General features: G+C 20.4%; 1 protein-coding gene across 1 annotated transcript; it reads left to right on the plus strand.

Annotated features, from left to right (window-relative positions):
• Positions 1–13,527: 13,527 nt before the first annotated feature.
• On the plus strand, positions 13,528–14,651 carry K444DRAFT_721898 (uncharacterized protein; the record flags this gene model as incomplete). Its single annotated transcript, XM_024888537.1, has 3 exons — positions 13,528–14,050; positions 14,153–14,547; positions 14,610–14,651. 3 exons carry the CDS (start codon positions 13,528–13,530, stop codon positions 14,649–14,651), a joined length of 960 nt encoding a protein of 319 aa, XP_024736976.1.
• Between the last annotated feature and the right edge of the window lie 18 nt (positions 14,652–14,669).

Consider the following 14,669-nt stretch of genomic DNA (forward strand, 5'->3'; position numbering starts at 1 on the left):
AAACTATAGGATATATAAATGAGAACTTTTAGGTATTATTAAGTTCTTATAGAAATATAAATATATATTATAAGAAACCGAGATTAGTATTATTTATATAGATTATAAGCCTATTACTTTTTCTTTTAGTACTTATACTTAGAAGAAATCTATATATAATAGGCCTATAAGCTTAGGAAGCTAAATATTTAAGTTCTCTATATCCCAGATAAGAAAAATAAAGTAGTAAATACTTTTTCTCGAATTATTTTCCGGGATAAAAACTATAATAATAATTTTTCTCTTTATAAATATATCTTATTCGAGTAAAGTAAACTCTAGTAAGTATAAAAAAATAAAAAGAGAGATTATAAGATTTTTCTCTAAAACTAAAAAGAATTCTTTAGTAATTAAAAACTTATAGAATTTATAGAAATATAAATAAAGGAACTTACTAGAGACTAATAAGTAAATAGGGCCTTTCTTATAGCTCTATATATAGAAATATTAAAGACTAGATATATACTTAGCTCTTTAAAAATTACTATATACTTATTAGAGATTAGTTCCTAAGTTTCTAAATATAAGAAATTCTCTTAGTACTAAAATATTATTATTTACTTTATTAAAGGTATTATTTCCAAGAATAGAAAATTAGTATAAAAGGCTGCTTTTCTTTATATTTATATTTATTATAAATAGGAAAATAGGAAATTATAATATAAATTTTAGAGAAAAAATTAGTATTTTTATATTACGGAAAAAGAAATTATAAATATTTTCTATTATACTTATAATAAATCCGGTTATTTTATAAGAGCTATTATTACTCGAAAGCTTAAAAAATACTATTAGTTCGGGTTAGTAATTAATATTATAAACTATATTAAAAAATACTTATTTTATTTAAAATATAGAACTACTTAGTATTTATAAATCTTAAATCCGATAATAGTAAATTCTCTTATATAGCTATTTAAAATTAATTTTATTAGTTTATTTCCTATTTTTCTAGGAATTATCTAGTATTATATTCTAGTAATTATAAACTATTTTTTAAGATTTTATTAGACTTATTTTTATATTATAAATATCTAGAAAAAGGTTATTAATATACTCGAGAACCTATTTAAGAAAAAAGAAGTACTTATAGGGTTTTATATAGATTCAGGTTCTTATTTTAAATTCAGAATATAAGCTTTTATAAAGAAAAAAAAAGCCTTATAGATTTCTTCTTTTTTTATTTCTAAGAAATTAACTAAAAAAGTTAAAAAAGTTAATAATATTTTTTAGAGAATTCTTAATAAGTTTAGGGAACCTTATCTTTTTTATCTAAGATTTATTAAGTTCTTTCTTAAATTAAATTATTATAGAATTATATATCTCGGCTTTTCTTTATATAAAATTTATTAAGAATACTAGTTTCTCGGATTACTAGAAAAAGCCTATCCTAACTATTATTAATTCATACTAATTATTACTATATTAGATTATTAAAACTATATTAAAGTCGGAAATAAATAGAAAAACTTAATTCTATAATATATTACTTATTTCTTTAAAGTTAGAAAAAAAATTAATAAGTTCTTAAGAAAAACTAAGAACTTATAGAAGTAGTATTATAATTATAATATATAAGAAAAATACTTTATTTCTAAATAGTTAGTTATACTATATAATTCTAGGTTTACTAGAAAGAAGCTATAATCTTTATAAAAAGAACTTTTTATAATTATAGGCTATAGAGGAAAATATTAGAAATCCTATATTATTAGATAAATTTATAGGATATCTATTTATAGAACTTTTTATAAAAATTACTTAAAGTATTTTTATTTTAGAAAAAGATATCTTATTAGTAATAAGGAAAAAGACTTACTAATTTACTAAAATATTTAATATAAAATAGGTATATATTAATTATCTAGGGATCTTTATATAATCTCTAGAGCTTATTATTAATAATACTTCTAGAAATACTTTAATTTTTAGAAGTTATTTGAGTTTTATATTTACTTTTTAATTCCGGCTTTATTTTATATACTTAATATTAGTTTATTTATTTCTCTAATTTCTTATTCCTAAATATAATTTCCTAAAAATAATATCTTATTTCTTAATTATACTAACCTATTAATTCCTTAATAGTTTATATTAGATATAATTATAAGTCCTAATAGCAAGAATAACTTTCTAGATTTATTTATTATCTAAAATCAAGTATTTATATATTTAGAAAATTAGAAAGTTATTAGAAATACTTTAGTTTTAAGATACTTGCCTATATTAAGATTACTCTAGTTATATTTTCCTAATTCTTAGTTTTTCTAGAACTTATTTTTTCTTTTATCCTATTTATACTAGCTATATTATTCTTATATAATAGTTTATTTATAGTCAGATAACTATTTATAAATTATATCTAGAAAATATAATTACTATATTATTATTTATATTTATTATTTTATTATATCTTTAATTTCTTAGGATTATTTTAACTTAATAATAAATATTAGTATCTGATTTATAATATAGTAATATAGTATTTTATTTCTAAAAATAAAATAATTCAAGATATTTTATTTAGCTATTCTAACTAAGAACTAAAGAAAGGCTATAAAGGCTATTAATAATAAAGCTAGAACTATTTCGTAAGATATTTATATCTAGATAATTTATTAGTTTCTAGTAAATAGAAATAGTAATCCGGTAACCTGGCTAGAAAAGAGGCTTATATATAATCTAATTAGTTTTCCTATTAGTAAGAATAAACTATTATATATAATATATTACTTATATTAAGAAATATAAGCCTAGCTATATCTTAAAATAAGTTAAATAAAGCGTATTCTAATAATAGATATAGATTATAATATATCTAATTATATTTCTAAAAATAATTATTTTATAAACTACTAGCTCTTAACTTAAATAATAATATTATTTAGTATTAAGAATATATTCTTAGTAGTTATATCTTTAATTCTCTACTTAATTTATATATTTTTATAAATTTAGAAAATATTTTAAGTTATTCTATATAACTAATAGTTCTAAATTAGTTTATTTAAAATATTTTATAAAATTAAAGAAAGTAAGTTTTAAATACTATTATAAATATAGTATTTAGGGCTTGAAAAGTAAAATAGAAGGTCTTTTATAAAGATAATTTAAAGCTAAGAAAAAGAAAACTAAAATATATATATCTTATAATATATTAATTATTAAAGAACTTAGCTTTCTAAATATTTCTAATATATTTTAAATATATTTCCTTAATAAAATAGCTATATTATATATATCTAGGAGGTAATAGAATATAAGTAATAAAATATAAATAATAAAATATAGGTAATAAAATATAGGTAATAAAATATAGGTAATAAAATATAGGTAATAAAATATAGGTAATAAAATATAGATAATAGAATATAAATAATTATTAGATAATTATATTAGCTAATAAAATTAAAAGCTAAATTATAATAGAAATGTCTTTATTTTAAAGAAAAACTATTATAATAATTATTTATATATAGTTTTTAAATATATTATAAAGAATAATTCGAGATATTTATTTTCTATTATTAATTCTTATTTATTTAGAAAAAAGCTCTATAGTTTTTATAAGAATAGAGATTATTCTTATCTAATTATTAATACTTATAATAATATAACTATTATATTTTTCTATTTTAAGACTAAACTTAAGGCTATTTATAAAACCTTATAAGAAGAATTTAATAAGGAAAATAATAATAAATCCGGTTTAAGAAAAAAGAAAAACTTAAAATAAAAGGTAATTAATAACTCTTTTAATAAAGATCTTACTAATAGGTAATTTACTAATTTCTTTTTAAGCCAATTTAAATCCAAAAGTAATATAGGACCTAATTCTAATAACTAATACTTAGAATTCTCTAATAGCTTTTATAATCTGGCTTCTAGTCTTAATAGTTTAGAAAGTTATTTCGATTTACTAAATTACTTCTTTTATATATAATAGTCTAATACTATTTTAAAAAAAAATAACTTTATTTATAAGTTATTTTCTTTTATTATTTTATATATTTAAATAGAAGGCTAATAAATATATTTGAAGTATTATTAATAATAATAAAAATAATATAAAATAAAATAACTCAAATTCTGTTTTTAATAATATATAAATAAATAATATAGGATATCTAACTATTAATAATAAAAAACAGAAGCTAAATAAAGTAATAAAAGAAAGTATAAATTAATAACTTTAATACCGGCCTATTTATAAAGAGAAAAAGCCTTTAATAAGGCTTAGATAATTACTTTCTTTATAAGAATATTATATATAAGAAATAAAAATAATATTAAATCTAGCTTAAAATTCCGGTTTTAATATAACTGAATTATAAGATTAGTATAAGGCCCAGAAAAGAGGAAATTATAATAGAAATAAAATTATATAATTTTTTCTTTCTTTAAGTTATTTATTTTAATTTTAATAATTTCTTTACTTATTTTTATAAAATAGAATTATATATTTAAACTAGTATTTTCTTATAAGTTCTTTTAGTAAACTAGTAAATTATAAATAACTTATTTAAAAAGAGAATAAATATAATAGGAATTAAGCTAATATTTAATATAATTATATATTCTTATATATTTTTTTAATTCTTTTCTTCTTTTTATATTTAGTTTTTATTTTTCTTATAAAAAAAATATTAAATAATTTAATATATATTTTACTAATATAATATCTTTCTAATTTATAATTACTTTTAGTTAATCTTTTATTATATATTATATTCTCTTTTATTTCTTTTTAGTAAAAGCTTTAGAAACCTTATTAGAAGCTTTATTAGAAGCCTTAATAAAAGTTAATATAGTTTTAAATTATATAATTTTCTGAGAAATTAATTTAATATATTTTTCCTTTATTATATTCTTTTTAGTAATCTTATTACTAGTATATATATAAGGCCTATAAGATTTATAAAATAAGGCTTAAGAGTAATAGTTAGATTATTAGCCTATAAATATCTATTACTATTAATATAGCTATTTCTTTAGGAGTTATATATATAGTTATAAGATATGAAATACGAGATATAGGTAATAGAATATAAGTAATAGAATATAAGTAATAAAATATAAGATACGGGATATAGTTATATAACTTTATATCTCATTAGTAACTTGACTAGTAAACTAGACTTCTTTAGGCTTAGTAGATTTAGGAATTATATATTAATACTATAATACTATAATCTCTATTTCTAAAGAATAACTTTACTAATCTTATATAAATAGTACTTTTATACCTATATAATAGTACTATATATTACTAGTAAACTAATACTAATTAGTTAGTATTTATAAATTAGAAAGAATTAAGCTATACTTATCTAAGATTCGATTATTTAGGAATAAAGCTATTATTCTAGTTAAAAAAGAAATAATTATTAATCCTATTACCTGTAATTCGGTTATATAAATAGGAAAGATACTTAATCTTATTAAGGCCTAATTATACTATATTAAAGAGGGAAATATCTATTAGTTCTATTACCTATAATTCGGTTATATAAATAAAAAGAGTATTTAATCTTACCAAATACTAAAATAGTTAGCTATTTAATCTTACCAAATACTAAAATAGTTAGCTATTTAATTATTTTATTTCATTTCTATTTAACTCTTATAAAACTTTCTCAAAAACTATCTTCTTTTAAATCCCTGAGGCTCTTAAGTTTTAGAACTATTAAGTTCTTCCGGAATCTCGATATTTTACTCTTTAAATTTCACTTCTTAAATTTCTTATTATAAGCGAAATTTTTACCTCAAATATAATACCTATTATAAACTACTTACTTTATAAATTATTCTTTTTCTTATAAATCTATTTTCCTTATAAACTACTATACTTTAAACTAGATATAAGTTTATAAAATATATAATAGTAGAATATACTATAGTAAATAATTTCTTTATTAGATTTATCTAATTTAATTATTTTATAAATAATAATAATTTCAAGGAATTAGTAAGAAAGTAAAGATATGAAATTAATCTAAACTTTATTAAGATAAATAAGATAACTGAGTTCTTAAATACTAAGTTATTTTAATATATTTTCTATAAAATAGTTAATAATAACCTTTAGGAGCTATTTAAATATAACTTTAAGAACTTTACTTATTAAGGGAACTTTAATAAATTCGAACTCCTAGAAATATTATATTTATATAAGATTCTTTAGTATAGTAATATATTTATATAATAGAATAGTAGTATTAATACTATTATAAATACCCTATATACTATTATAAAAGAAAATAAATAGTATATATAATTAAACGAGAATATATTAGTAGCTAGATTTAATCTTATTAAGGAACTAATTCTATTAGACTTTATTACTCTTATAAAAAATAAGTATCTAGAACTTATTATTTTTAATATTTCTATATTACTATTACTTCTTTTACTATTCTTTTTATTACTATATTCTATATCTTTACCAGATTTATATACTAATATAAAAGCTCTAGAAATAAATAATATATTCCTATTACTATTATTACTATAACTATATTCGAATAATTCCTAATTTCCTTTAATTATAAGACTTATTAAAGAAGTTACTAAGATCTATATTAAAAAGCAAAAGTATAATAGATCTAATAGTAATTTTAATTATAAACATACTATTTTCCTTAATATCTACTAATATATAAAGCTTTTATAAAAGATACTAATATGAGCTTTTCTTACTATATTAAAGGAACTAGCTCAAAACTATTTCTATAATAACTAGCTCTTTTAATATATATATAAAAAGGCTTATATTAATATTTATAGCTTTTTTAAAGGCCCTAAATTTAAATATCGGAATTTAGATAAGTAAAATACTACTATATTAGCTTCTATAATAGCTAAATTTCCGGAAAAGATAATATTTAAAACTATTTAATTACTAATTAATAAATTATATTAATTATAATATAGTCTTATATCTAACTTATAAAATATCGAATTCTTCTATAATAAAATTATTATCTCTTACTAAAGCTCCCGGATATATAGATATATAATCTCAGATTCTCTTATAAATCTTAACTAGCTTATTAATAAGCTCTAGTTATTTATTATTATATATAAGAGTAAATAATAAGCTAATTTCGAAACTTTCTTTACTAATTAATAATATTACTCTCAGAACTCTTTAAGCTATTATTCTTTCGGAAATTATTAATATAGACCTAGCTATAACTTTAGAACCCGTAATAACTATTTCAAGTTCTATAATTATAATAATTATATCCCGAAATCGTATTTTATATATAAGAAATCCGAATACCGCTTATAGAAGCATATACTAGAGAAATAAGAGGCTAAGAAGGCTCGATTTAGAAATAGAAATATCTATTAGTTTAGATCCCGAAATACTTGTAATTTTAATAAATACTTTAGTAATACTTATATATAGTATATTACTAAAGCTAAAGGCAAAAAAAGTAATAAGAATAATAAGAATAAACTAGTAAATAATACTTTTAAGGCTTTATTAGCAGAAATAAATAAAGAAAAGAAATACTATCTAGATTTCTATTTTATTTTAGTTAAGAGCTTTTTAGCTACTTTTACTATTCCTGCTTTACTAATAATTATAGCTAATATTCTTATAAATAACCTTACTTCTCTTTCTCTTATATACTAGATAATAGACAAAAACCACGCCTTAGAGCCTATTAAATCCTTAATAAAAGATATCTAAACTTTTATAATTAATAATATATTAAGATATAATACTTATTACTTTTATAAAGTTATAATTAATACCGGAGCCTCTAGATATTTAACTACTAGTTCTAACTAATTCCAAGCTTTCTAGTAAACTAATAATAGTATTAAACTTAATAAAACTACTAAAGATTAAATTAATATCTAGTTTAGTATTAGATCTATATCTTTTATTAAATCTATAATAGTAAATATACTAATTAGGTAAGTATAATTCTATATTATATCTTTAAAGACTTTATTTTTATTTAGCTTAGCTAATATAAACAAGCTAGGGATCTACTTTAATAATCTTACTAATTATCTTATTACTTTTACTAGAAAATATATACTTATAATATAATATTTCGAATACTTTTTCTTACTTTAAAATACTATATTATAAGGCTTTATTTCCGAATTCTTTACTTATAACCCCTGCTTTCTTATAGAGATTAAATTATAATATTTATACTATTATTTTAGTTATTTATCTATTAGTAAGCTCTGAAATATACTAGAATAAACAGGCTATAATATTAATATAAAAGCCTTTAAATACCTTATAAAATATTATAAGTAATACTAGAAATATAGCTAATTACCCGAATAATTTAAGTTTAATCTAAGAAATAATATTAGCTTTAACTACTTTATTATTATTAATATTTTCTATATTTCTAGTAAGCCTATACTTTATATTATTAATAAAGGCACTTAATATTAAGCCGGCTAATAGCTCTAGAATATTAGTATAATATATATTTAGAATATACTTAAATAATACTAGATTAATAACTATTTAGACTCTTTTAATTAGATTATAGTAAATACTAGAAAGTAGTTTACTAGTAAGAAGTTTATTTAGCTTATAAATACTATAGAAACTAAGATTAAGATTATTCTTATAAAAGCTTATAACTTTATTAGAATTATAGAATATTATTATAGTCTAATCTAATATAATTATTTTATTATTATAGCTAAAGTTAATAGAATTAATAAGAATACTATATTCCAAATAGCTTTTAAGGCTATTAATAACTCTATAGGACCTAATAGTATTATTCTAATTCTTTTAATTTATAGTACTTTATCTCAAATAACTAAATATAATATTCTATTATTTATTATATTATAGTAATTAGTAGTATTTAAAAAGATAATAGTAAAAATTTAGAAGCTTTAAGCTAGATATTAAATTACAAATACTTTAAATACCCGAAATAGTCCTAGTATTACTAATATTTATAAACTATTTCTAAATTCGAATATTTTTATTTAATATAAAGAAAATACTAGTTAATCTAGTAATTAGAATAGATTATATAAGCTAGTAGTTATTAATAGAGAAAACTATATACTAGCTCTATTATATAATAATACTACCTTTTATTTAATCTCTATAAAGCCCTTTTATATAGGAGATATTAAGGTTATTACTAATAGCCCTGAACCTAAACCTATTCCCGAATCTAATAATGAGACTAAAAGTAATATAGCTATAATTCCTCTTACTATTTTACTAAAATATAATAAAGAATATCCTTATAAAAACCCGGATTTTATAGTATTCCTATAAGATAATAATCTATATAAGAACTCCTATTAAGTTAAAATTACTAGCTTTCTAGAAAAGAATATATTTAAGATTATTTCTAGATCTTAAATACTAAAAGAGATATATATTTTTAATTCCCGGTTTATTAACGAGATTAAGAATAAGGATATAGAAAAAGAGCTTAAAAAGTTAAGACTAGTTATCTAAACTTATAATAATAGTAAGAAATATATAATATTAATATAATTACTTATTATCTAATATATTAGCCAGAAAATTATCCTTAATATTATTACTATAATAATAAATACTACGGAATTATATTTATATAATATCTTATAAGCTTATATCTAATTAATAACTTTATTTAATTATAATTTCTATATTAACCTATTTTATAAGCTTACTAAAGAACTAAATCTAAAGAATAATTCTATTCTAAAGATTATAAAACTATTATATAATATACTAGAAGCTAGGAACTACTAGTTTAAGACTTACTATTCTTATTATATTAATAAGCTCTTTATAAAATAGTCGACTTATAACTCTTACTTACTTTATAATAAGTAACTTTTCGGAATTATTAGCCTTTAAACTAATAATATCTTATTTATTAGAACTAATAATTTTATAAAGGCAAAGTAATTAAAACTTTATAAGACTAAGTTCTTAGCTAAGGAATATAAATCTCTTACTTTTAACTATAATCTCAAGTTTAATAGAGGTATTATTTATATAAATATTACTGGAATTATTCTTATATAGAAATACTAATATAAAAACCTCTGAATTATTTCTATAAAAAATACTACTATTATAAGTAATAGGAATACTATTTATTAAAATCTCTCTATTAAGGACTAATATATTACCTAATATACTAGAGAAGTATATATTATATTAGTCTATTAACCAGAAGCTTTATATAACCTATTAATTACTATTTAAGCTATTAAATCTTTAGAAACTAATATAAAGGCATTTAATAAATATATTTAATAGTAAATTAAGAATATTATTAAAGAACTGAGATTTATAAAGCTAGTAAAGAAGTTCTTATATTTAATTATTTTTACGAATACTTTATTTATAAATAATAGAGATCTCTTTTCCTAAATTAGATATATTCTAATTCTAGTAAATAGAACTAGATATACTAATATTATTTACTAGTTCCTTACTAAATACAAGAAAGTTATTAGAAGTATTCTAGCTTCGGAATTCTATAATATGGCTTACGGTTTTAATATAAGTACTTTAGTTAAATCTATAATTAATAGAATACTAGAAATAGAACTATTACTAATTATTTATATAAATTTAAAGTTATTATATAAATATCTCGTTAAATTAGATACTACTTGAGAGAAATACCTAATAATTAATATAATATGCCTTTACTAGATATATAAATAACGAGAAATTACGGAAGTTAAGTAAATTAAAGAAAAATTAAATCCTGCTAATTCTATAACGAAATTAAAGCTATTAAATGCCCTCAAGCGCCTTATTAATACAAATACTATATAGTTAAATATAAAGAAATAGGTCGAATATAAATAGAGCAAGAAATAGATATATAAATAGGAGGATATATATAGAGATTTCCTTAGTATCTAGTATCTGGATATCTAATATCTAAATATCTAGTACTAGGCCGGATTAGGGAATATAGACTTATAGGAAGAGAGGTTATATATAAAAGACCGCGGTCTTTAGTATATAACTAAAACCTCAAAAATAATATAGATATATAGAGCATTTAGGGAATCTAGTACTAGGCCGGATTAGGGAACTTGTATATAATTAGAGAAGAATACTATTTTCTGTTTTTTGCATTTTTAGAGAGTTTCTAGTATTAGTATAGCTATTTCTTTAGGAGTTATATATATAGTTACGGGATACGGGATATAGGATATAAGTAATGAAATATAAGTAATAGGATATAAGTAATGAGATATAGGATACAGGATATAGTTATATAACCTTATATTCTATTAGTAACTTAATTAGTAAACTAGACCCCTTTAGGCTTAGCAGATTTAGGAATTATATATTAATATTATAATACTATAATTCCTATTTCTAAAGAATAACTTTACTAATCTTATATAAATAATACTTCTATACTTATATAATAGTACTATATATTACTAGTAAACCGATAATTACTCTAGAATTTAATTAAAAAGTAGCCTTTATATAAGGTTTTTTAATTTTCCGGTTTTTAAAATAATTTCTAATATATTATTAATATATATTTATAAAGATATAAATATCTAATTTCTTTAAGAATTCTAAAGTATTTCGCTTTTATTATTCTAAAATCTATTACTTATATTTCTGAGATTTTATTATTTTAGTAATACCTTTATTTCTAATAATTCTAAATTAGTTTATTTAAATTTCTTTATAAGATTAAAAAAATAAGCTTTAAATACTATTATAAATATAGTATTTAGGGCTTAAAAAGCAAAATAAAAGATCTCTTATAAAGACGATTTAAAGCTAAAGAAAAAAAAACTAGAATATAAGAAACTATAAGAAAGTATATATATCCTATAATATACTAGCTTATAAAAGGCTTAGTTTTCTATATATTTCTCTAATAAAGTAGCTATATTATATATATTATTATATAACTAGAAAGTAATAGAATATAAGTAATAAAATATATATAATTATTAGATAATTATATTAGCTAATAAAATTAAAAGCTAAATTATAATAAACTTATTTTATATTTATTTATAAATTACTTATTATTACTTAATATATTTTATATAATAAATATAAGCTTAAAATTTTATTAAAGATATATATAATATAAAAGTATTTATAAAAAGTGCTTTTTATTATATAAAGAAAACGTTAAAAAGTTAAATAATTATTAAAAGCATTTTTCAGTATTTTCTGAAATAAAATACTTAATACTAAAGAAGTTAATATATATTTAATAAGTTAATTAATATATTTTTACTTTATATTTATATAACTTTAATATTTTTATTAATATATAATATAAAATTCTAAAATTTATTAACTTTTAATAAAATATTATTATAAGTATTATTTATTAGCTTAATAATAAGATTAATTTCTTTATTTAAATATATTTCTTATATAAGGTTTTTAAATATAACCTTAAAATAATTAGCTTATTCAGTTTAAGCTATATAATATAAATTAAATATTATTAATATATATTATAATTATAAAAGTATTAATAATATATTTTATTACTAGTTTTATTATTATACTTTTTATTATATTTATTATTATAATAAAATTATATTAAGTTAGTTTAAATATTTAAGTTAAGTTTTAATAATTACTTATCTTAATAAAGAATTCTAATAAAGAATTATTAATATAAGTATTTATTTTCTATTAAATAAGTAAAGCTATATTATTAATTAAACTTATAATAAAATTACTAAATAAGGAGGGAAAAAGAATAAAATAAAAATAAAATAAATAAAGAATTATATAATATTATTAGGAAATTTAATTTCTTTTATATTATTAAAATTCTTATATAAAGAATACTAGTTTACTTTAAAATATTAAATTATATTGCCTTTTAAACTTTTTTCTTTTTCTTACTTTTTTGCTTTTTATTTTCTTAATATATATATAAGCTTAAGCTAGCTATTTTATTTCCTTAAAAAGCTAATATAATATATAATTTATTTACCTAAGTTATGCCTTAAACTAGGCCTTTTATTAGCTTTTATTTCTTAATAATAATATTCTTTAAACTTATAAATATAAAGATAATTATTATAATATTTTATAACTCGAAATTAAAGGAGATATATATATATTTGAATAATATAAGTTTTGTATTTATTATAATTAAGATACTTAAGCTAAAACTAAAAACCAAATATTCTTATTTACTTTCTAATTTAAAATTAATAAGTAATAATTAAAAGTATATATCTTATAAAATTCTTTAGCTTTATTATATTCCTTAATTAAGTTTTATTAAGCAAATTTATTATAAGTTAATTTATATTATATATATTTATTAAGGATATAAAGTATTCTTTAATATTATAATATTTTTACTAGTATTTTCTTAAATATATTTATACTTTTTAGTTTTAACTTCCTCCTCCAATGTCACGAAGGTAACCTTCATTTCTCAACCTCATATGTTACAAAGCTAATAGTAATCTCCCTTATGACACAGCGCTCAATGGTGCTTTAGTATGTTTGGAACATACTGCGATGGTAAGGGCATGGTGCGAAGGCCAAACCCAAGTAGTGTTTATGACTGTGCTGGTGGTGTGAGGGGATACTGCTATTGCTGGCGTGTGTTGGACGACATTCTGGAGAACCCATACTACAAGAACCCAAATCAGCCAGGAGGGCCAGACATGGCGGGTCCTTTCGGACCTGGAGGCGTAGGGGGAACTTCGGGAGACGCCGCGAGGTGGGGATACATGGCTTGGGAGTCACTTAAGCTCAAGAACGGCACAAATTCAACGAATGCGACTTACTCGAGACCGCCGGCTCCGATGACTCTCCTGCAGACCTCGGCTTCAAACTCTGGACCTGCTCCTAGAAACGATCTCTGGACGCTTATTCTAGGGGCTGCCCTCAGCGGTCTCCTGCTTCCTTCGCGGGGCACGCTCTTGATCATTTTGCTCGCTCTCTTACCCCAGGTTAGCGCACAAGGCGGGCAAGTTTGGCCCCCTCCAAGCCCACTCTACCTTCTCGAGTGCAACAAAGGTAGCATCTTCCCCTCAGCCTCAAATTTCGAAGCTCATAATAGCGTAGGGCATAGTGCTTAATGGTGCTTTAGTATGTTTGGAACATACTGCGATGATAAAGGCAACGTACGAAGGCCGGAACCGACAGGTCGGACTGAATGTGTGGGAAGAGGGAGAGGAACTGGATATTGTTATTGCACACGTGTGGTGGATGAGATTCTGAACCCGTATTATGATATCATGAAAGGAGGGGATCGGTGGTCGTCTGAGTGGGGATACATGGCTGGCGAGTCGTTCAAAGAGAAAGCGCCAACAAATGCAACGGACATCACAAATTCCACGAACATAACTTCTTCCGGCGCCTCAGCGCCGCTTATCCTTCTATTCAAGAACGAGACAAATGCCACTTTCTCGGGAAGACCATCACCTTCATCACCTCCTGTCGATACCTTACATAAGTCCGCAGCAAGTACCCAAAGAGCTTCTCACCGTAGCCTGTATGCTCTCACTTCGATGGTAAGTCCTGCTGTCAGATGCCCGTCTTCCTGAATCAAACCAACTAACTCTCGTGTTTCTAGGCCCTTGGAGTTTGGATTATTATCTGCAGTCTTGTCCTCTGATACTCGTCTCAGACCAGT

The sequence above is a fragment of the Hyaloscypha bicolor genome, assembly GCF_002865645.1.
Source record: "Hyaloscypha bicolor E unplaced genomic scaffold K444scaffold_61, whole genome shotgun sequence".
Classification (NCBI taxonomy): Eukaryota; Fungi; Ascomycota; class Leotiomycetes; order Helotiales; family Hyaloscyphaceae; genus Hyaloscypha; species Hyaloscypha bicolor.